The sequence below is a fragment of the Chroicocephalus ridibundus genome, chromosome 6, assembly GCF_963924245.1.
Source record: "Chroicocephalus ridibundus chromosome 6, bChrRid1.1, whole genome shotgun sequence".
Lineage (NCBI taxonomy): Eukaryota > Metazoa > Chordata > Aves > Charadriiformes > Laridae > Chroicocephalus > Chroicocephalus ridibundus.
The window spans coordinates 67235709-67258276 of record NC_086289.1 but is presented as its reverse complement, the minus strand read 5'-3'; the positions used below and the strand labels follow the sequence as shown (position 1 = coordinate 67258276).

General features: G+C 42.5%; 2 protein-coding genes across 9 annotated transcripts in view; one reads left to right on the top strand and one right to left on the bottom strand.

Annotated features, from left to right (window-relative positions):
* Positions 1–22568, top strand: part of VEPH1 (ventricular zone expressed PH domain containing 1) — a 103283-nt gene that overhangs the window by 7461 nt on the left and 73254 nt on the right. For all 8 annotated transcript variants that reach the window (XM_063338952.1, XM_063338949.1, XM_063338951.1 and 5 more), the window contains exons 3-5: positions 1549–1840; positions 3847–4062; positions 8300–8474. In XM_063338952.1, coding sequence (XP_063195022.1) covers positions 1703–1840; positions 3847–4062; positions 8300–8474 — 529 coding nt within the window. In that variant the 5' untranslated portion in view covers positions 1549–1702. The remainder of the gene's footprint in view (positions 1–1548; positions 1841–3846; positions 4063–8299; positions 8475–22568) is intronic.
* On the bottom strand, positions 12377–18146 carry PTX3 (pentraxin 3). The gene is made up of 3 exons (XM_063338877.1): positions 17891–18146; positions 16949–17482; positions 12377–13556 (listed from the first exon to the last, which is right to left on the bottom strand). The coding sequence occupies exons 1-3, from the start codon at positions 18036–18038 to the stop codon at positions 12943–12945; spliced, it is 1296 nt and encodes a 431-aa protein (XP_063194947.1). The 5' UTR covers positions 18039–18146; the 3' UTR covers positions 12377–12942.

Here is a 22568-nt window from a genome sequence, read left to right as displayed (position 1 = left end):
TGGAGAAAATATTGATGATGTGGAAGATGTTGGTGTTGAAGGAGTGAGAATCATCACTTGTGTACCAAAAGATGGCCAACACAGATGCAGTTGAAGCTAAAGGGAGCTTAAAGTGACTGTCGAGCAGAGCTCGTTTGGGATGAGCTTGTTGAGCTGTGCAGCAGCTTCCCCAGGGAACAGAGGCATTCATTCCCATTTGTAACCTCTCCTTTCATGTTTATCTGAGCTTACTGAGGGCCATGGCGCTATGTGTCTTTGTGTCCCTCTTGGCTGGCAGAAGCTCAGTGTGCTTCTGGCCAGTGTGGCTCCTGTGAGTGCCAGCGAATGTCCCCTGTGTGGTCCCTTTCACAATAGGGTCTCAAACAGAAGGTGCTTCCACCACCCCCCTTCCTGCACAGCTCTGCCTGAAGTGCTGGCAGCCTGTTGGAGGGCTCTACACATAGAGGTGCTCTTTGGGGCTGAGAAATGGTGGCTTGCTGGCTTTCTTTGTCATCGTGAATAGTGTTGGTGGAAAAGGATGGAAGAAGTGCAGTACAACTGGGAGCCGAGGGAAGAGGGACTGGTTTTGTCCTGTTCCTGCTGGTAAGGCCATCATGGAGGCCCTCGGAAGATTCAACAACAGGCCTTTTCTGCCTGCGTGGACTTGTACCTGCCTTGGTGAGATCCAAGGAGGGTGCCCAAGCCCCATGGGATGTTCTGGGTTTGAAGGACCCTGCTGTTGGTACCTTTCTCATATTCACTGAGGTTGGCCATGAAGATCCTTGCTTCAAAGGTGTATGAACAGAGGGGACCCATCAGCACAAGGCAAGTCCTGGCAGGCTTGGAATAACAAATAGCACTTCTGAAATGTGGAAAAACCAAACTTCTGCTATAATTAAGGCAAATGTCTCCTCTGCAGATGTTTTAAATGCAAGAGTTTTGGGGCACAAGTGCAGGACTGTCCTCTTTCATGAGCACATGGTGCCGAGCCCGGCCCCACTTGGCTCGGCTTCTGTTAAATTCCCCAGCCAAGGAGAAGTGCATAGTTTCAGCTCAGCCAAGTGTTTGTTTTACATGAGTTGAAAAGACTGCAGGGATCATTTTGGCAACAAAACTGACTGTTTTTCTAAACAAAAATCATTATCTTCTCAATCTTGCTAATAGTGTATCTCTGGAGTCAAGACACAACAACCCGGAAAACAAACGAAGCGGCTTCACCCACCCCCTCTAGCTCGGTTCCGCTACTGACTACAGAAGGTGGTTTGTAATCCTTATCAGTTGGTCCAGTCACCATCCTGCTCAGGTGATATGCATTGAAATGGAAAAAAAACCTTGGTTTTATTTATTGAAAGCTGTATATTGGTTAGCTAATTTTAAGCTATGTAATGTTTGAGGGCAAAAGGGCCTACAACATGCGGTTCGTGTTATGTGCTTTACGGACATCCCTGGATCGGGGCATCCTCTACGCTGCTTGCATACACCATTTAAAAACCTTTGCTAAACATTTGCTAATTTTTCCCTTTTTTTTTTCCTTTTTTTCTTTTTTTTTTTTTTTTTTTTTTCCTTTAGACTGGGGCCAAGAAAGTTTTGAAATGTGCCCCAGATTTATTCTTCATGTTAAGTTGAGCACAGTTCCCCAGGATTGTTTGCGTTCCGTCCTCATCTGAGTCGTTCATGCCCATGGTGCATGCGGAGGTCTGGCTGAGTGGCAGCGAATGCAGCCATGCATCATCTCTTTGGGCTGGTTTTGGCACAGAAGGACCTTTCACGCGCAGGGGATCTCTTCTCCTTAGAGGATGCTGAAATTGAAGGAAGCCTCTCAGAAGCTCTTGAACAAATAAGAATAATTAGTTCATCTGCGGTAAGTGAAACACTGTCCTTAATAATTTTTCAAGAGATTAAACGTATAAATAAAATATTAAAGACAGGGACATAGAAAATTTAAGTTTCTAAAAAAACCTCAAGACTGCCGAGCAAAATTTAAGATTTAAAAAGGTGGTAACCAAATCCAGTTCCCACTAGCTGGATTTCCTTTAAGATACTTCAAGTTCACCTTTATCATAATTTTTATTAAATAGTTATTTAAGGCATATTAAAGATAAACAGGAGGTTAAAGGTACACTGTATGTATAGTGTATATTCTGTTTGCAGCAGAAAGTGTTCTGAATGATGGTAGGCTCATGTATTTCGGTAAAGTCTGTAAAAGTGCTGTCCAAAAAAAAAATAAAAGCTTCCAGTCTGCTGAAGGGAAGGGAAAATCTTTTCTGAGCCTTAAGATATGCAATTAGCAACACGTACGTGTTCACACAACTGCACTTTTCTGGCTCTTCATATAGCATGTGATTTTAGGGATCAGTTTTGGCAACGTGCAAACCTCTGACTCTCAGAACATTGATCACAGCGTTGCCAGTTGTAACAAGAACTGACTCATGCATCAGGACAGCCACTGTGCACTGGCTCTTCTCCTTGGTCATTTCTTTGACAGCAATTACATCTGCGCAGTCTTTCAGATCATTAATCAAGTTATTTTGGCCATTGCCTCCGTTGTTTGTGATGTACTTCGACTCCTCTAACTGGAGATTATCAGGAATTTTACACAAATTCCTCCTAATATACTTTTTGAGAGAACATGCCTGAATTTGCTACAAAATGATTTTACAAACGCACCAGTCTGCGTTAAGCAGTTAAAGCATCTGCAGAGCTTCACCATCCCCTTCCTCCGAGCTGCTGAGAGGCGATTCCCACCAGAGGGCTCCGGAGATCGGGGAGCTGCTCCAGCGCTCCCTGAGCAGGCTGGATTTGGCAGAGGGGTGCAAATGTTTTTTTTTTTCCCCCAAACGTGAGGAGTTTCACAGCAATGCGGACAGAACTGCTCTGCTCTCCGTGTCCACACACAGCCAGCGACCGTGACGCTCACCAGGGCTTTACTTTGTGCCGTCCCAGCCAGTGGCTGTTAACTTGTTCACCTCTTTATCAATAGGTAATCTTAGACAAAAGAAAAAGGCTGTTTTCTTTTTTTAATAAATGCATGGATTTCTCTGTCACACCAGGCAAAGCTTGTAGAGGGCAGAGAACTGCTATGAGTCTGACCCAGCGTCATGCCACGCTGTAGCGCAGAGCCCCCAGAGCTGACCCCAGCGCTGCACTTCTGCAAGCTAGCGCTGAACTTGTCCCCAGCCTTTTAAAAATGACAGTCCTTTATCTAGCAAAAACAATTACTTTGATTAATACTTCATCCTGTCTTTTATCTTCGTTACTTTTTAGGGTGTAATAACGTAAGTTAGACCAAGGGACAGTGATTGTATGTTCTGGGTCTTTTAAGTTGTGGCGAAGCGCTGGCGTTTCATATCCACACGGCATCTGTGTCAGTGGTTACGGGGGATTACAGGATTTTGTGATAAGGCCTATTTAATTAACTTTTATGCATGTTACACTGTTACTAATTGAAATCAGGGACCTGACATGACGTGAAATATTTGGACCGCTGCATTTGGCTCTATATATTGTGGATATAACAATTCCAGTTTCGGTTTTAGGACATTTATAGGAGAAGAGACCTGTGCGAGTGGTTCTAAGGTGTGCAGCTGCAATCCCTGGTCAAAAAGGCCATGCTTCAGAACAGACTACTAAACATCATTTGATAACAGAACCCGTACCTTTACAATAACAAGAATTAAGACCTAAAACAGTGAATTGTATATGGCATCACTAATTTCTGTGATTAATCACACTACGTGTTCATTGTAATGGTTGAAATGAGAAAATGGACACTGAACAGTTACAAGAACTTCATGTCTTCAGGCTAATTTTGTGGGGTCCTTCAAAAGGATGGGCATTCATTGGGAAATGTCTTTTCGTTTGAACCAGGACTATCAGACCAATGACAATGACCAGGCTGTGGTGGAAATCTGCGTCACTCGCATCACCACTGCCATCAGGGAGACGGCATCCATAGAGAAGCACGGGAAAGCCCTGGTGGCACTCTGGGAGTCGTGTCTAGAGCACAACCTGAAGCCATCCGGAAAAGACGAGGACACACCACATGCAAAAATTGCATCGGATATCATGAGCTGTATCTTGCAGGTAAGACTCAGCTGAAAGGAAGGGAGTGTAATGCATTCATTGGCTATTTGGTTTTATCTTTTAAAATGCAGTTGTTCTTCATGTTTTCTGAAGGTGTGTGGGAGTGGTTGCTTTTGTTTGAAACCAAGAATATGACCCCAAATGTTAATGTGTATTATTACATGTATATGGCATGTATTGCAGTGAATCAAAAGTTTTGGCAGCTTCCTTGTCTTTAGAAGTGTCTTGACTGTTTAGTGCCAGATTTCATTAGTTCTCCATCAATTCTAAGTATTTGTCTTTTATGTAAGGATTTAAGTGGGAGACATAGGACTATAATTTTCTGTGCTTAGAGAAAGATTTGAAACCAAGATCGAAAAGGTATTCGGTCCCAAAAAACATTTTCTAGAAGAACACCTGAAATTGGGTCCTATTTGAACTCAGTAGTTTATGGACTATCGCTACCTGTGAATGCAAGACTAAAAAGAAGACATCTTGGTACACAGCAGCCTTTTGGGGATAGGAATGGGCTATTCCAAGGCTTTCTAAGTAAGCGAGCTGAGGGTGAAAAGCCAGTTAAAGGGGGGAGGAGGGGGAATCTGGTATTAAATCAGGGTGAGTTTGTGTGTGTTTTCGGGTTTGTTTGGTTGGGTTTTTTTAGTCAGGACTGCAGGCTATATCATTCCTTGTTGGAAAAGCAGTGTAATACACTGGAGAGACCCATAGAGAAATCTATGTGCACAGTTATCTAACTGGAAGCAGAAATCAAGGGTTTTTCCAGAGGTTCAGCCATGGGTACCATACATAGGGACCATACATAGGACTGACACATAGGTCTGTGTCAGATGGAGAAACAGTTGCTATGCAGTGCCTTTCTAGACAGCCTACCCTGGAGTGATGTTTGCAGTGCATCTGCTGTTTCATAGTTGCTTTCTTTACCTCTGCTTCTTAAATCAGATGAGGAGGTGTCTTTTTTGGTTCTTTCATTATAAAAATTCAAGTGATGGTGGCACAAGTATGTCACTGTCCCATGAAAGGTACTGTTTAGCCCCTTGTACAATATATTGTTCCATAGACTTGTTGAGATTCCTATCTAGTTTGGCTGAAAGTGTTCAAAGTCCAAAAGAAACAGAGTTTCAAAACAAAAAAAACCCAAAACCCACCACAAAACCAAAATACATCAATGCTAATTTGCTTCAATTAAATTTTACTTTACAGTGGTCAGTTCTGTTTACCCCTGGTCTGTCTGTGCGTCTGAAGATGCACAAAAAAGGGAAAAATCTCCTTTTCTGAAGCTCAGGTTCTTGTTGATTTTTGGTTTGGGTAGCATAGAAGTTCAGTCTAACCAGACATTTGGTCAAGACTGTGAATGAGGCTTAGGAAGATGACTTCTGCACTGCGCTGGCATCCCTGAGCCGTGATCCATAAGCTGCACCCCAACGCAGGGCACAGCAATGCATCTGATGAAGGTCAGTGGTGTATCAGGGGGTTGTGTCCCCTCTGCCCTTCTCTGTGAATGACTGGCTTTGGCAGGCACCACGGTCTCTGATGGGCAATGCGTTCCTGGAGGTGTTGCCTAATCTCCCTTTCTGTCTTGTGTCCCTGGAGGTGACACAGTAACTGGATTTGGATACCAGTAGGAGCACAGCTTAAACTTTCCAGATGAGATACTGTACGTTGTAAAATCATATTTTGTCTTTACAGTACTTTAGAAATCGTATTTCATGAGAATACTAAAGAATGCAATGGCTTGCCTGAACTTTCAGTTTGTGCTGTTGGCAACTGTGTGCCTATATCAAGCTAATCCATATCCAAATGTTTTAGGGATTGCACTGTGTTGTAGACTCCTTCAAGACAGGAGTTCATTGAAATGAAATGAGAAAGTTATAAAAGTACATTTACTGCTCCCTGAAACAGCACTATTATCACCAAGTTCCTTTGCATAAAAAAAAAAAAAAAAAAAGCATAAAATGAGGTTTTGTACAATACGTGAGGGATAGTTGAGTAGTAATGAATATCTGACAGCTGGGTTGAATCTCACAGCATGTTTCTGTTGATATTAGCAGCAGGGAGGTCCCCTAGGTTTGCAAACATCACTCTATCATATAATTGAAATCTGTTTTTCATTGTCACCTTCACATTTTCATAAGTGTGCGTTCATGCCCTGATATTTATAATGGAACAAATGAAAACTTTCTCCTTCCATCTGAATTCAAACCTTTTCTTAACTAAGTATTTTATCTTTATTGTAGGAAAAAAAATAAAGTCGTTCTTTGGAATTTTCTTAGATCTTTTAAAGCACGGTCAGAGGGCCAAACCTTATCTTCCTGTTCTTTCTGCGGGGAGTTCTCAGAGTATAACTTGGAGGCAGAATTTGGCTCCTACTCAGTAGTGCCTCTCGGCCAAATATAATGAGGCATTATGATGATTTAAACGTGCTGCTGCATAAAACTCTCTTCATTTTAAGGGCTTTTCTCATTAAAGACGCAGTTTTTGGTCATATGGCAGTTGCCGTGATGAGAGCTATCTTGACACCTTCTTCCTTAAGGGCTGGCAGAAAGGCACTGTCCCAGAGCGGCTGCAGAACTCCACTGCTTGGCAGGTCTCTGTTGCAAGGAAAAGTCCTCATAGACGGTCAAACTTGGCTCCTGTGCATTGGTTGAGTAGCACAATGCAGCCGTAATTAGGGTCAGTCCTGCTCTCTGTGAGGCTAATGGCAAAGGCAGTTACTGCTGACGGAGGCAGAGCTGGCCTAGGAGGCAACCTAGCAGGGTATATGGAACAACAGATTTGAGTTTTTTTCAGGTCTCAATTTATTTTTTTTTTTTTCCAGTGCTGCTCCAGAATGACCATGTGTTAAGTCTGGTCTGCCTTTCTTTGCACAGTTTTGTTGCTTTCCGAAACATCTGGGTTCCAGTGGTTGCCTGTGATTTCAGATGCTAATTAAATATAGTCATATTGCAGGATGATTTTCAAAAACAGTGATGTACTCTAGTTTCAGAGATGTTCAAAACTGAGTGAAGATGAGAGAAAAGAACTGATTAAGGAGGCTTCAGCAAGAATGTAGTTCTTCAGTTACACATAAACATATCCTACTAGTTTCAAGCGCAGTTATGTATGGGAACTTAACGGACAATATATGTGTGTAGTCTGTCCACACAATTCCAGGTATACAAATAGTTGCAGAAAACCTTTTCTGACCTTAATGTCAAAACTTAACTGTATGTGCAGATACCCCTGGGATCACTGAAGCTTGGTGCCATTTTGAGGACAGAAGTTAGCTGTCTTGACAAATTTCAGTTGACCCCCAATGTTCAGAGAAATTGACTGGAGTCTAAGAATCCTAAAATAGTTTGGATTGTAAGGGACCTTTAAAGGTCATCTAGTCCAACCTCCCTGCAACGAGCAGGGGCATAAGGAAAGGAAATCTAAATTCCTATTAGAGGAAAACTGATGTTCAATACTAAAGCTGTTACCCTGTAAGCAAGTCTCCCAGAACTCGTGCGTACTCTTTTCCTCGTTTGACCAGTTTGCCTTTGATTTAGTCCCAATGGCTTAGCATGAGATCCTGTTCTGGGAACAGAGGAGTTCTTTCTTCACGTGGTCTCTGCCAGCATAAAGATAGGCCAAAACACTTCGGTTTAGATGAGGGAAGCTGTAATTTGTGCTGGGGAAGACTTACTCATGCTTGAAATTCAGCTTCCCTGAGCCTTGACTCTGCACCTGCACGTTGGGCTGCCTGCCTGGGGCTGGACATTGGAGTGGGGCAGGTCGCTGGGATGCAGGACCGAGCAGCAGCAACGTGTGTCTGACTGCAGGGAGCAATACTTACCAGTCAACAGCATGAGCCGCTGCTCTGAGGTGTTTCCTACACTTTGGGATGAAAATTACCTATTCTGTGTGGATGATGGATACAGCTTCTTCTCTGAGAGCACCAAACACAAAATGTCTTGTTAGAGATGTTACAGCAATTAACATTTAACTAGTCCACTTAATATGTTTTTTTTTCCTCTTGCATTAGACAAAAATAGGTGTGTTATCAGCATGTCCTCGTGCAGTACTTTTAAATTTCCTTACTTGCTCTTTCTTTGAAGTCTGCCTTCAGTGGTGTTACCAAAACATAACCTTTCTTGATGTGTGTTTTGCTTTTTTCCCCTGTTGTTTTGATTTTTGTTTTTCTACTCTGATCAGCATGAGACTTTATTTTAATCATTTTTTTCAGCTGCTTATTTTTCAGTGGTTTTTAATGTTTTTACAGAATTACAATCGACCTCCAGTAATGGCCTTAGCTGTCCCAGTGGCGGTGAAATTTCTTCAGAGGGGCAATAAGGAACTGTGCAGAAATATGTCAAGTTATCTGTCCTTGGCTGCAATCGCTAAAGCGGATCTGCTGGCTGATCACACAGACACCATTGTCAAAAGTGTCCTTCAAGGTACGAACCCACTGAGGTTTTGGATTTAGTCCTGCATTGTGCCCACCGTTAGATTAGTTGGGCTGTATTAGACATATATACAAACAATCACATTATATGTAAAAACAAGTATGATGCATCTATGTATAAAGCATACATGTGGACGTATCTATAAACATGTGATTAAAACATGTTTAACACAATCTAGTAACAGACTACATCAAGACAGACCTTTCAAGAGTATGCGAATTTACTGAACTTTGACTATGGAAGTTTCATTATAGATTGGGTGACCCATAGGGCAGGAAATACGTCTGTACTAGTTAGTATACCATACTGATGGACTTCAAATTCTAAGCCATGACATGAGACACTAGTTACTGGGCTCTTATCCATTCTATTAGTGTCATTGGCAACACCCCAAGATACAAATGGGGATGAAATTAATCCCATTCTGTGTCAAAATAGTCAGATGTAAAATATAAAAGCTTTGTAGTGGTTCTTTAATTTTGCCTGTATTATTAGCTTTACATAGAATATTGTTGCTAAACTGTGTTCGTTTTGCTTTTGTGGTTTAAAAAAGCCAAAATTATTCATATCTCTACAAAAGGAAGTCCAACTTAGTTGAAGTAGTAAAGCTCACAGTACTTGTTGCAATACAGTGCTACTGCAGTAGTACAACCACTATTTTGGTTTTTGGTTTTTTGTTTTTCGTTTTGTTTTTTTTTTTCAAGTACGAGTAATAGCAATAAGTAGCAATAGCTGTATAATTATTCCAAGAACATTGTTATGAAGATGTTAAGGCCACAAATTATACGTGTGCATTCTGTATTTATTAAAAAATATAAGTGGAATGTATTTATTTTTAGGGGGAAGAAGAGCTAAGCTAGAAACTAATTTTGTTGTTAAGATGTTATGGTAAGAGTTTGCATATTACTGTCTGCTTTGTTTAAAGACAAATGTGTGATAAATATCATAAATGATAAATATTTATGAGCTATGTGGTAATACTAATTGAGTAGAGTCCAAGAACAGAACATTGCTAACAACTTACACAGCCACATGGATAATTCTTTTAAGACTTGTGACATTAGTATTTATGAGTTACGGTTGCGCTTTACCACTTGTAATGCGGTGCTATTAATAGAAATAAATGAAGTGAAACAGGTTTTTTGGTATAGTCATAGGGTTAGGAAAAATGGTTAACTCCCACAATTGAAGGTTTCATTGTGACTGTTCCTGCTCGTTTTTGTGTATTTATGTTATTCTACCAGCAGATGTTGCTGTGGACATCAGGTTTGGAAATTCCAGAGTGGAAGAGGGCACTCTGAATAGGCAAAGTGCTTTGTTTTGAGTAGTGGCTTAATTGCACTGTATATAATTTGTATTTCAGGCATGAAAAGGTTGGTTTGCAGCAGGCTAAGAACTGCGCTTAAAGACTGAGTGTTTGCTGAAGGGAGAAGGGAAGCAAGAGGATAAGCTGCTAAGGATGGATTTACAAAGCAGTGCGGAGACAAAGGGCCTTGTTCTGGTGCTGCACAGACAGGGCTCAGCCTCATGGCACCACTGAGACTGATAGTAGACTTTGGCCCGTTGCCTGCCAGTGTTTGAGAGCTAACTGGGTTTTTTGATTACTTGGGGCAACTGTTTGGCTGCATGATCAGTTCCTTATCTTATTAGCTAAAAAAGAGCTCTTTAGAAGGAGTGTTTAACTACTTTGTTCCAGTTAGTATGAACTCAGCTTCTAAACATGCAAATGTCAGCCTGCGTTGCTGACAGGCCCTGTGCTGACACCTTCCATCAGCATAAGGGATCAGGCAGATTTATTCCCATTTCCAGGGGAAAGCAGCAAAACTATCCTGCAGTCGTTGATGGCTGCTCCACCTTCCAGAGATGCTCAGGCAAGGGATGTGTGTCTTCCATTCAGCAAAGACTTGTCAGAGAGCAGAACTGGGCTTGGCAACATACTCCAGGTATGCATGTCTTGCACTTGCTCCTTCATTTCTACATTTGCAGTGCAAGAGCAGTGGCTTTTCCATATTTGGAGGCCAAACTCCCCCAAAATACTATTTACTTGGTGTTTTCCAAACAGGAGAAGTAGCTGTTGACAAAGAAAAATATAGTTATGCTAGGAAGGGAAGAGAGAAGCATGCTGATGGAAGTGACTTGTGATGTTGGGCAGGAGGGGACTAGACTGTGGGAAAGCTTTGCTAGGCCACAGAGGTGATAAAAGAAGAGCAAACCAATTGGAAAGAGTAGAGTTTTCCAGCTGAGTCAGTGAGAATGAAAGGACTGGCTTTGCATTTGGTTATCTGCCAAACCAGAACAGAGATAGGAAAAGGCTATTTCCAAGACAAAGTATTTCAGGTATGAGGTACAGTAAGAACAGCAGCCAGAAAGGACTTGTGGTAATCTTTTTGAGGATTTTTCTTTTTCTGCTGCATTTCACAGACATTTGTTTTCGTTTAATGGAGGGCACTGTATGGAAAGAGGATTTGAGAATGTTTTTGCCCTTGCACAATGTTGGGGCCTCAAGTGTTTTTCTTAACTGAAGGTCTGCTGTTTGGCTGACAGCAGATGAGCAGAGGTAATCTTTCATTGTTCCGTAGTTACGGTTACTTGCACCTATTATTTAGTAAGGGATTTTTGTCATACTTACTACTAAGCATTTATAATTTAGATGCATTTTTATGGCAGGGTAATAGGAAAAATTCTAGCAATTGGAGCAGTTATTTTTACCTTAAATGAACCATGTTGCCTAAACTTTGGAGCAGATCGTATAACTTTAGGTATGAAGCACAACCCCCTTGAATGGCGCAGTAAAGTGGAAATTACCTTGTCATAGCTTTTTCTTACTACTTTGGTATCATGGAAGGAAGGATCTGGTAACTGCATTGTATTCAGGAATACGTATAGCAGCAACATGTCAAGAAACTTTTTGAAGTGCAGTCTTAGGACATCTGTAGAGAATGAGAAAGAGAAGCACGTGAATAGAGCAGAAGGGTGGGCTGCTTCCAGTGGAAATAAGAATTGTTTTAAGTAAGACATTCTCCATGATAACTTGTTCAGAGGCTTCAACAAGTAGTGAATAATCATTCTTGTCATAAATGGTTACATATCCAGAGAATAACTATTCATCATTGTCTACTTCTGCTCTGTTTTCTACACACAAATCACCACCTGTGTCTTGGCTCTCTGCATCTGCTTCTTATGCACTGTGTCCAGCCCTATGAGTTTTTTTGGATTTTGGATAAGCTTGCGAATGTGAGAGAACAAAGCCGCTGCCATCAGTTTTGCCTTGTACGAACCTCCTGTTAGCATCAAACAGTTGGTTACTTTGGATATCTAAATGTATCTTAAAACCAAGTACATCCTTCTCAGGTGGACAGGATTATGCGTGGGGTACTGATTAATTTTTATTTGAGGATATCTCAAAACCAATCCTTCTTTCAGCCTCCATGCTAGCACAGCCTCAGGTCACAACATGTGTGTCAGCACGTCAAAGCATCTCTTCTCTACAGTCAACCATGTTCGTGTGGCAAAACTCCTACATTGGCAGATCCTTGCACATGGCACCAGTCACAAGAGGGATTGGTATCATGACGGGCCTCTAAAGCCATCTCTGGCTAATGCTTGGATTTCAGTCCTCTGAGGGTCTCTGTATGAGATGTTGATATTTATGTTCTTTTCCTATGAGCAGCTAAAATTATGCGGTTTAAAACATGGAAAAATTCCCAATTGGTACGTACTTTCAGAGTTTCATGAGAAGTGTGGAAAGTTTCAGTTTAGTAAAGTATCTTTATTTACAGAACAACTTTACAAAAATAATTTCAATAAAATTAATACAAAGTCAATTTACAATATAATACAGCTGCATCTTCTCCAAATGTAACATCAGATTATGATGGGGAATATTACTTTTATATGTTAGGTCAATCCGTGGCATAAATAAAGTTTAAACAAGGAGCTAGTTTTGTTATAGTCTACAAATTACTAACAATGATTAATAAACAACACATTTCTTGGCTTATGTGGTTCCTCTGTAAAATTCACATCAGCGCTATAAAAACCAATGACTGGAGGAACCGGAAAGATGCGCAGCCTCGTGTCTGTTCTGCAGAGACTGGTCAGCTGGATACCCAATGTGTTTGTTTCAGCAGGGATGCCAGGAGCACCGTTCAGCTCAAAAATGTCCACAGTGGCACTCATACATCAAAAAACACTACGCTAGAGAGACAGCAGTCGCCTGACCTCAGGAACAGCTTTTTCAATGTCATGCCTTGATGTGTGTTTTTTTTCAGTGTTTTGCCAAAACAGCAGGCAGAGATCAAATCCCATTTCCACAGTACCTCATTTTGTAAACTTGCAATGCTAATCTTCCTTGGGATTTCAAGAGACACAGGCTCCTACGGCTCCGTTTACTTGTACGTATTGTCATTCAGCTTTTCATGAAATACGTTCGCTGCTTCAGAAACTGCCTTGCCAGAATTTAAGAAACGTACTGGGCTCCTCCGTATGGCAAAACTTCTGTGACTCCCCACCCAATGATGTTGCCCCTGATGCTGCACGCATCTTCTCCGCTTTGCGCTGCAATCTCTTTGGCGCTGAGCACTCTGTCCCACATGTTAAAGCCAGTTAATTTTCCGGAGAAGGCTAAAGCTTCATCAAATCCACCTCCAATGCAGCAGCCATTCTTTTCTTGACCGATCTGCAAAATCCCTCCGTCTGGAATGGTATGAGCGTTGGCGATGTCCAAGGCAGTGGCTGTGAGCTCTCCCTTCACCCACAGAGATGCGGATCCATTCTCTGAGCTCCAGGCACCGCAGAGATGTATCCACTTCCCAGGAACAACTACATTTTTAGCAGCTAACTTGCGCTGGTCACCGCCAACAACAAGTACTACAGACTCCCGGCTGAGATAAAGCTGGATTTCATATGGATTGAACTTGGTTCCATAGGAGAAGACAATAGTTTTGTCCAAAGCCTCAGTCACCTTGATCCAGATACAAGCAGTAAAGGAGTGAAGGGTCATTCCAGCAGTTGGGTGAACGCTCCCAAATATCTTTTTTGAACGCATAGGGAATAGAATTGCTGTTTCACACCCTGAAAAAGTTAGAAAGATTGTTAGGTAAATAAAAACTGGTCTATTTGTACATTAGGACCAGGTAGGTCCCCTGACATAAGCTCACTACTGGGCTCCTCAACGGGATCTGAGAGCTCAGCTCATCCTGTGGGATGTAGGATGCTTTGAAGAAGCTGTCAAATCTGATGGATGAATTTGCCTAACACTATGGCAATGGGTTTAGGGGCTAATCAGGCTGCAGGCACAAGGTTTGTCTCTTCCCTCGCTGCAAAAGTAGCGTATTGTATAGTCCTGTGCTGTGCAAAGTGACGTTGAGGCTTAATGCTGCCCATCTGCCCTGGTGCTTGCCTTGGGAAGTTGGGCTTCCCCAAGGGTCTATGCGGGGCAGGTGCCTTCTGCTCTGATGTGCCTCCCAGGAGAGCTTTTCTTTTGCTGGGTCACCTAGAGAAATTAGCACTTTACATTAGGTAATTGTGTGGGGTTAGTCCTCTCTGTGTTTCATTGAGGTCTTGTTTTAGCCTCCATGGTTTTTTTTTCAGTATGGGGTGATGCAAACAGCAATGTTATGGTGAGGGGATGGGTTCAGTGATCTATCAAATGGCAGCTTTAGATTCTGTGCCATTCCGGGGGTAGTAGTGTCAGGCTGCCGCTGGGGAAACAGAGCCGCAGGGTAGCTGTGTCATCAGCAGTTACGCAGTGTCCTGCAGTTGTCCCATGGGTAACTGGGCAGTGGAGGAGAAGGGGACAGGGGCTACTGAAAAGCAGGGGCAGGGAGCATTGGCAGAAGCTTGCTGAGATGTGTTTGTTTATTTTAATGACTCCTTTTCCTGACCCTGCCTTTAGGGGTCTTGGTCAGTAACTTCCGTGTGCACTGGTTAAACATGGGAAATGTGTAAGATGAGTGACATTTTAAAAACAGTTCATCTCTCATCTCCAATTAATCAACATGTTGATAATAGAAATCAGTTTAGTTAAAAGCACTAGCAGCAATTTATGAAACTCAGAAAAGTAACTGATGATCACTAAACCCAAGCCATTTTTGGTATTCTATGTGCTGTTCCCTAGGCATATATAACTTAATATTCTAAGCAACATAGAGGAAAAAGCAGCCCCCTTCTACAATTAAGCTGGTTCATTTCCTGTTTAAACAAGCTAGAGGATCTAAAATGTCTAAAACGTGTGCGGAAATTTCTGCTTCAGTGAATGAAGGACTCTTTGTGTCCTCCAGGACTGTGGTGCTGTGTTATTTCACAGGCTGCTTCCTTTCAACTTTGAGCAGATTTTACATTTCTTCATTGGCCCTTTTGAGGAGGGGCAGGAGCAGTGAGCAACTGCTGGGGGTACTCCTTAAAATGCTACTTAGGAACGCTATATTGTGAAAAAGCTTTTAATTAGCAAGCTTTCAGGCTTTATTATCAAGGCCTAAGCAAAATTAAAAACAGCCTCACTGAAGAACAAAAAGTGTGATTAGAAAATCCCTCAAGAGTATGGCTGGCAGTAACTCAAGATGTGAGAAATTAAAGTCTGTTGCTAAAAATTCCCTTGAAAAAAGATTTCCAGAGAGAGACTCTGGAAGTACTTAAAATGTATCTTTTAAATTAAAAAATAAGAACACTTTATATAAAACCATGTGGGAACCTGTGGAAATAATCCGGATTTCCACTGATGAGACTGAGATCATTAATGTTGATCAAGTTTTTTACTCTCACCTAGTGCAGAGGAATGGGCTGAGAGGCTGGCCATGTTACACGAGCAAGATAAAGTATGAGATCATGCTTTCTGGAAGGCAAGGTTCACACGTTCAGGGAAAAAAGGAATATACTGTAAGATCTACTCCCAGTACACAAAGATTACTAAAGTGTTGTGATAAATGAAGGAGTAAAAGCAATTTATTTATAAAGCTGAATCCATGCCCTACGTGAAAGGATAGGGTCATTTTAGATTGTGAAACGCTTTGGTGTAAACTGTTGTTATGCTGTGTTTGTGTCTTAATAGGCTTCGGTAAGTTGTAGCCTTTGCTTTGGCAGTTACAAGAAGCGCTCCCCTTGCTCACTGGTGCAAGGGCTCATGCCAGTGGTGCTGCTAAGGGTCACAGACAAGGCTGGTCTAACCACTTATTTGCGCGCAGCCATGGGATTCTGTGCGTGTAGATTTCTGTTGGGTTTTTAAGCTGCAGTAACTTATATTTGTGGAAAATATGGTCATTAAAGACATGTCAATATTTATAAGACACTCAGTGATAGCTATCTGGTAGGCAGCGTTATGTTCCACATAGCTACGTTGTGCATGTATCAATTTTGCACCCACATTTTAAATAGATGGTGGTCTGTTCTGCAACACCCAAGTTGCTGTAGCTGCTTTTTGGGTGTCACATTATAGTGCACAGAAGAACTGTCATGAAATTTAGAATCATAGAATCGTTTTGGTTGGAAGAGACCTTCAAGATCATCCAGTCCAACCATTAACCTAACACTGCCAAGTCCACCACTAAAGCGTGTCCTGCAGCACCACATCCACACATCTTTTAAATACTTCCAGGGATGACGACTCCACCACTTCCCTGGGCAGCCTGTTCCAATGTTTGATAACCCTTTCGGTAAAGAAATTTTTCCTCATATCCAATCTAAACCCCCCTTGGCAAAACTTGAGGCCATTTCCTCTTATCCTGAAATTTGTTCCTTCTTGCCCTTAAATTTGAGTTATGAGCTCATCTTTCTATGGCCACCTTGCTTGCTGACCAATGCAAACATTTTGGAAAGGAAAATAAAAACCCCAACAATAACACAGAGTTACAAATTTTTCCATGCTTCAGGAAATACTCTGTCCTGACAGTTACACGCAGTGGATGTGCCCTCCCTGCTGCAGGAAGCGTGCTTAGCCCATTGACATCAACGGCGTGTCCTCAGATCTAGCTCTGCTCTTGGGCAGTTGGAGTTGGTGAGAAGACGACAGCACTTGGTTTAGGAAGAGGGAGGAGTGGGTACATGCATGAAGAGAATAGGAGAGCTCAGTGAGTAGTGCATATGTGTAGGAGTAACCAGCTGGGAAGGTAAAAGGTAAGAGAACATAAATTGTATTTTTAAAATATGTTTGCTGCTCTCTGACCGTTTTGATCTGGGAGAGCCTGCAGGAGGTGGGATCCTAGCTGGGTGGCTGCTTTACCCTGTGTAAGGACTTTGATTAAACCCTTCTTTGATCCCACGCTTGAAAAGCTCAGCGCCTATTTTTTTGAGAAGAGTTAATGGGTTTCCTCCCTGTACGTACAGACTGCTCAAAGCTGTTGTGCTGTTCATAAGACTGCTTTGGAGTCATATGCGGAGGAAGGTGCTTAAAAGGATTGTTTTTAGGAAGTCTGTTTGGACAGGCCCTCCAAAGAGAGCTCTCTGATAAAGTATAGCGCATGTGGACTTACCTGCTGGCAGTAGGTGCTGAGCTGCCCATTTCTGTGATGCCTTCAGTTCAGCTCTGGTTTGCTGTAGCTCTTTCCACAGAGAGTTCAAAATGAGATTGTCTCCTCTGGTGGGACTGAATTTATCCTGCTGAAAAGCTGTCTCCTGAGCCTCCGCCTCAGACCTCCTCAGCCAAGCGCTCTCCAGTTGCCCGAGCCTGCTGGACACATTGTGGCTTAGCAGCAGAACGTGCTCAAGAACCTTCCCTTGCTCAGACTCTTGAAGCCTCTTGGCTTCTTCAGCTTGGTCACTGTTCCTCACGAGTGCCTGCTCTACCCGTGACACAATGTGGGAGGTGACTTTCTCAACCATGGTGGTGAAGGTGCCTGCAAGGTTGGTGGTGAGCTGGCTCAGCTCTGCTTTCAGGGTCTGCAGGTCCACCTTCAGCATCTCATCCATCGCCTGCAGCATCATGTTCTCTTTCATCTGCGAGTTCTCAAGCATGATGAAGAGCTTGTCCCACTCAGTGTGCTCTCGCTGGCAGTCGCACGAAATAGCTGGAATGGAAGATACAGATGTTGCTTTGCTATTCCTTTGTACTTACAGTTTCAAACAGAAGGACAAAATCTGGCTCTGTGCAAGGCTTATGTGCTTTAGAATGTTAGTGTGTTTCCCTCTATATGAAAACAGAAAAGTAAAATAGTGTGTATTATAGCAATTCTAAAACTAAGTGTCATCAGCAGTCTTTTGCAGGAAAACTGAAAAATAAAAGAGTATAAAGCAAATTTTGAGGCATGCCATCCAAGTGCTTTAGCATTTGCTGTCCATAATAATCTACTGGTTCAAGCACATGCTTCTTCCTCTGAAAAAAAATAAATTATGTTTGTAATAATAACTGCTACAAGAGCTAGGCAACAGAGAATGCAATTCTGCACTTAACACAAATTTAGTTTAAATCTACTTACTTTCCTCAGTGCCAAGAACTGGACCTTCAATTTCATTATCCAGATTCACATACATGAGATCATAGTCATCATCTTCATCCAGAACAGAAACAGAAGCCCTGAAAACACAGAACAGCGTAAGCAGAGAAAGTATTTCTTGGGGCCGCATTCTCTAGCTGCTTCCTGCAAATAGCTGGGCTGTCTGGAGCTAGAGTCTAAGTCAGACGTCAGCAGAGACAAGACTGCGAGTGAGACGCAGCGAGCCCCTAATAAATGCTCCGAGCGCCTCGGCTTGAATGAATGAGCAATGCTCGTGCCAGTGTTGTAATAAGAGCACTTCTGACTGTTGGTTTTGGCCGGGAGGAGAAGGGGGCGTGCAGCTTGCTCAATTCCAGCCTTCCAGGTTTGCGCTGGGGGGAAGATGTACTGACTCGTGGAGGGGAAGAAACGGGGGAAGCTGCTCTTGCGAGCGGCCGATTCCCCTTCTGAGAGCAGATTGCTGCAACGTGCAGCGATGCGAGGGTGAGAGCGGGGGATGAAATCGCTTGGAGTTTGCTGCCTACAAGCACTGGCTGCGTTGGTTATATTGTTCTGTGCTCTTTGTGGAAAGGAAAGTGTTCTTTGCAAACTCATTTTGTAGTTGGTATGTGCCAGTACTCTGGAGGGGGTTGGTAGAAAAATAAACGTACCTGGAGTTGGTTTGGATACACGTGTATGGTTTAACCTAAATATTGCGACTTTTTTGGTAGTTATGTACAAAAACTTCTATTATATACTAGCAGTTTACTGCTTTAAGCGATGAAGGAGAGCTCATAAAGACAGCTTGTTAGAGTTTTGCTTTTCTAGCCCTAATTATCAATAACAACATCATAATTATATGTGGATAATACGTTATTGCTAGTGTCTTGTTTCGGGAACGTGTAGATTAGTAGCTGCGTGATTAGAGTTGTTTCTGTTAACTTCGAAAAAACAAAGCAAGGCACTCTTGGATTAGACATTAATCTAGTTCTAAGTATTGTTGTTGTTCTTAATCTGTTTTAAATTCTGGGAGGCTCATCAGTTCAATGGGCCATTAATTATTTCAGAGATGCATTGCTTAGGTGAGATTTGGGGTAATATGGTACAAATTATATATCGGCTATGAAATATTCAGAGAATAGCAAAAAACCCCTATATAATTGCACCTAACTTGCAATCTGTGTTCCCTTTCTATTTGAGTCTCTGGTTTAGCCCCTTATTGCTGGGCACTTGGGTCACAACAGCCCCAGGCAGTGCTACAGGCTTGGGGGAGGAGTGTCTGGAGAGCTGCCTGGCAGAAAAGGACCTGGGGGCGTGTTGTTTGACAGCCAGCTGAATAGGAGCCAGCAGTGTGCCCAGGTGGCCAAGGCGGCCAACAGCATCCTGGCCTGTATCAGGAACAGTGTGGCCAGCAGGACTAGGGCAGTGATCATCCCCCTGTACTCAGCACCGGAGAGGCCCCACCTCGAGTGCTGTGTCCAGTTTTGGGTCTCTCACCACAGAAAAGACATTGAGGTGCTGGAGCGTGTCCAGAGAAGGGCAACGAAGCTGGTGAGGGGTCTGGAGCACAAGTCCTGTGAGGAGCAGCTGAGGGAGCTGGGGTTGTTCAGCCTGGAGAAAAGGAGGCTGAGGGGAGACCTTCTTGCTATCTACAACTACCCAAAAGGAGGGGGCAGTGGGGGGGATTCAGCCTCTTTACCCAAGTAACAAGCAATAGGACAAGAAGAAACGTCCTCAGGTTGTGCCAGGGGAGGTTTAGGACGGATATTGGAAAAAACTTCTTCACTGAAAGGGTTGTCAGGCATTGGAACAGGCTGCCCAGGGAAGTGGTGGAGTCGCCAGCCCTGGAGGTATTTAAAAGACGTGTAGATGTGGTGTCTGGGGACGTGGTTTAGTGGTAACTTGGCAGCGTTAGGTTAACAGTTGGACTTGGTAATTTTAAAGGTCTTTTCTAACCAAAAGGATTCTAGAATTCTATTCCTATGCTCCTTGTTTCGCCGTATGTATATATGGGTGTTCCTGCCATCATGGGGCTTCCAGCTGCTCTCCTGCAAACACAAATAATAGATAGTAACATTGAAGCAGTGTACTAGTAAACTCAAAAGTTTGGTAAATTAGAGGTGAACATTTTCAGAGAGGTATGTGCCTAACTCGAGTAATCCTGGGGAAAAAAATTAGTCTTGCTGTATGGGCTTTTATCTTTGAATACTCAATTTGGAGTGAATGTCAAAACACCGCTGTATAGCTTCGAGAGCTCCTTCTGTCCATCTTACATTTGCAGTGTGCCAACAGGGTCTTTTTTTTTTGTTTTTTTTTTCCTTCTTTTTTTCTTCCTCCCAAAGTCTCTGTGCTGCCGGGTTGGGCAGAGCAGAGATCGAGCACAAGGCAACTTTTGCAATTCGTGTGTGCAGGGAGCATGGCCGAAGCGTGCCCGGGGCATCTGGGGCGGGCTGGCACCATCACAGACCATGGCTGGGGTTGCTCCTGCCCTATGTGCCTCCTCCCTGCCTGACTCACAGCCCGCCGTGCAAAGCAAAGAGTGTCCCCAACTGTACGTTAGTCTCTGCCTGAATTGCATAATTCCCAGTGTGTGGTCTGCTTGGAAAGTCTGAGAAAATCTGATCTGGAAAGTACTGGGGGTAAGGTTGGTAGGGGAAGGAAGAGGGAAAGAAGGTAATTAAGGAGTTGTGTATAATGTTTTTCCATTCTCAGTCAACAAACATATTTTTCAGGCACTTTATTTAGACTGAGATAGATCAAGGGAGATTGAAAAAAGTTAATTACTTGGGAAGGGGCACAATATCGCCTCTGACTGCTTGAGCTCCGAGTATTGAAAGGTTAGTGAGCTGCATGTGCGTAAATCCCTTAGAAATTGAAAAGGTGTGGCAAACAAACGGCAAGAGGTACCTAGAGCTAACTCAAAACATGAAGATACAAGAAAATTGCTAATTGGCTTGTGCTTCATGACCTTTCTTGAGTTATATGAAGAACAGACACGACCTGTGGTATCTGCTTGGATTGTTTACAAGTTTGTATACGCAGGTTATTCAATTAAAGCAATTGCATGTCAGTGAGGTCTTTTAAGTATCGCTCGAAAGTGATGGGCTTCCAAATTGCCTTTGTTTTTCATTTATCTTGGTTAGTGACTATAAACCCTGCAATGTTTGCTGTAGGAAACTGCCCAAATTTACGTTTGTACAAAGTATTTTTGTTCAGAGTAGTTTCATGGCTGCAATCCATCATGTTGTGTCATGTCAAATTACATCACTCCTGTAATACAGCTGATACTTAAAATGGTTGTTTTCTCGGATTGAATAATTAGTCTTAGTTTCTGGATACCTTTCTATCTGTGATATCCCAGCTTAGGCAATAGAATGTCTCAGGTCCGTGGCTGTCTTTCCTCATTTAAAGCTGATAGTTTTCATTCGCCTCTGCTGAATTCCTTCCCTTGACACTTTTACAGACAATGAATGTTGCCCGTCCAGGAACATGGGAATTTCCTCTTTTGCGATTGTTACCGTTGCTGAAATTTAACTGGAGTTTCAGGGCTCTGCTCCATATAAGCAGAAAACTCCCAGTGGAAACTAAACGTGTGCAAGTGCAAAGAAAGGACTTATTTTTCTAAGCACTAAGTTATCCAGAGAAGGAAATAATTTTAGGGTATTCAGTTATAAAATTTTTCAATTTCAAACTCAGATGTGAGTCTAGAAAAAGTTCAAGTAAATGCATTCTCTCACCATTTTGGTTCTAATTTTGCGTGAATAAGTGCTTTGCATAAATCCCACGGTACATTAGTGACACTTGTAAAAGGGGTGACAGTTTTTATACAGATTCCCTTGTAACATCAGGAAGAGATTTGCACAAAGAATGTGGCTAGAAAATGGCCAGAACTGAACAGCTTGCTAATGTGTTTGGGGTAATTCATCAGCAAATATCTTTCCTTTGTAACTGGCCTTTGTGCTTTGTACATAGAACAGAACAAGACAGAAATTTGCCATGTCCATGGGACTAGGGGTGGGGTCTGAGCCTTGCCTTTACAGCAAGCGTCTGTATGGAGGAGGAGGAGGAGGATAGCTAATTGTTGGAAGCCAACTATTCTTCAAGCAGAAGAAATGTTTCAGGATAGGATGCAGAAGTGTGGCTGGCTGAACAGCGCGGAGGCACTCCTCCCAACCATAAGGACCGCTTAGGGATCATTACAAGCTGTTCGACTAAAAGTTGTCTGAACCTGCAATGAATTATATGTTAGTTACTTGGCTCAGAGGTGATGTTGCAAGACCTAACAGTGTCTTGGGGTGCATTTTCTGTATCTGGCGAGAGCACGATGTGGTCCAGTCTGACCCATATATCCTTTTTTTTCTACCATCCATGAAGTGACATGCTTATCTTCCAAAATTACAAAGTTCAGATTTAAATGGGAGAAAAAGCAGCAGGCCAGAAAGCTAGTTCCTATTGGAAACCAAATCCAAAGAGACCTTAAGGACTTTCAAGGGTTTACAAAAGGAGCCATACTACATTGCAATAGGCAGATGTTTTCCATATGTTGTTCAAGTGAAACTTAAATATATCGAGGCAGGCATGTACAGCAACGTGAAGTTATATATTTTGGTATGAGCCTGGGCTTCAAATTGAATTATGCACAGACATCTTAAGAAAATGTGTGAGAGAGGGTTTTGCATAT

What these genes read in the sequence shown, in the direction of transcription:
- PTX3 (XM_063338877.1), bottom strand. Translation starts at nt 18,038, where the DNA reads ATGCGGCCCCAAGAAATACTTTCTCTGCTTACGCTGTTCTGTGTTTTC. An exon ending in AGTTCTTGGCACTGAGGAAA is followed by an intron (nt 17,483 to 17,890) that starts GTAAGTAGATTT and finishes CTTCCATTCCAG; the next exon opens with CTATTTCGTGCGACTGCCAG. An exon ending in TCAGCACCTACTGCCAGCAG is followed by an intron (nt 13,557 to 16,948) that starts GTAAGTCCACAT and finishes TAACTTTTTCAG; the next exon opens with GGTGTGAAACAGCAATTCTA.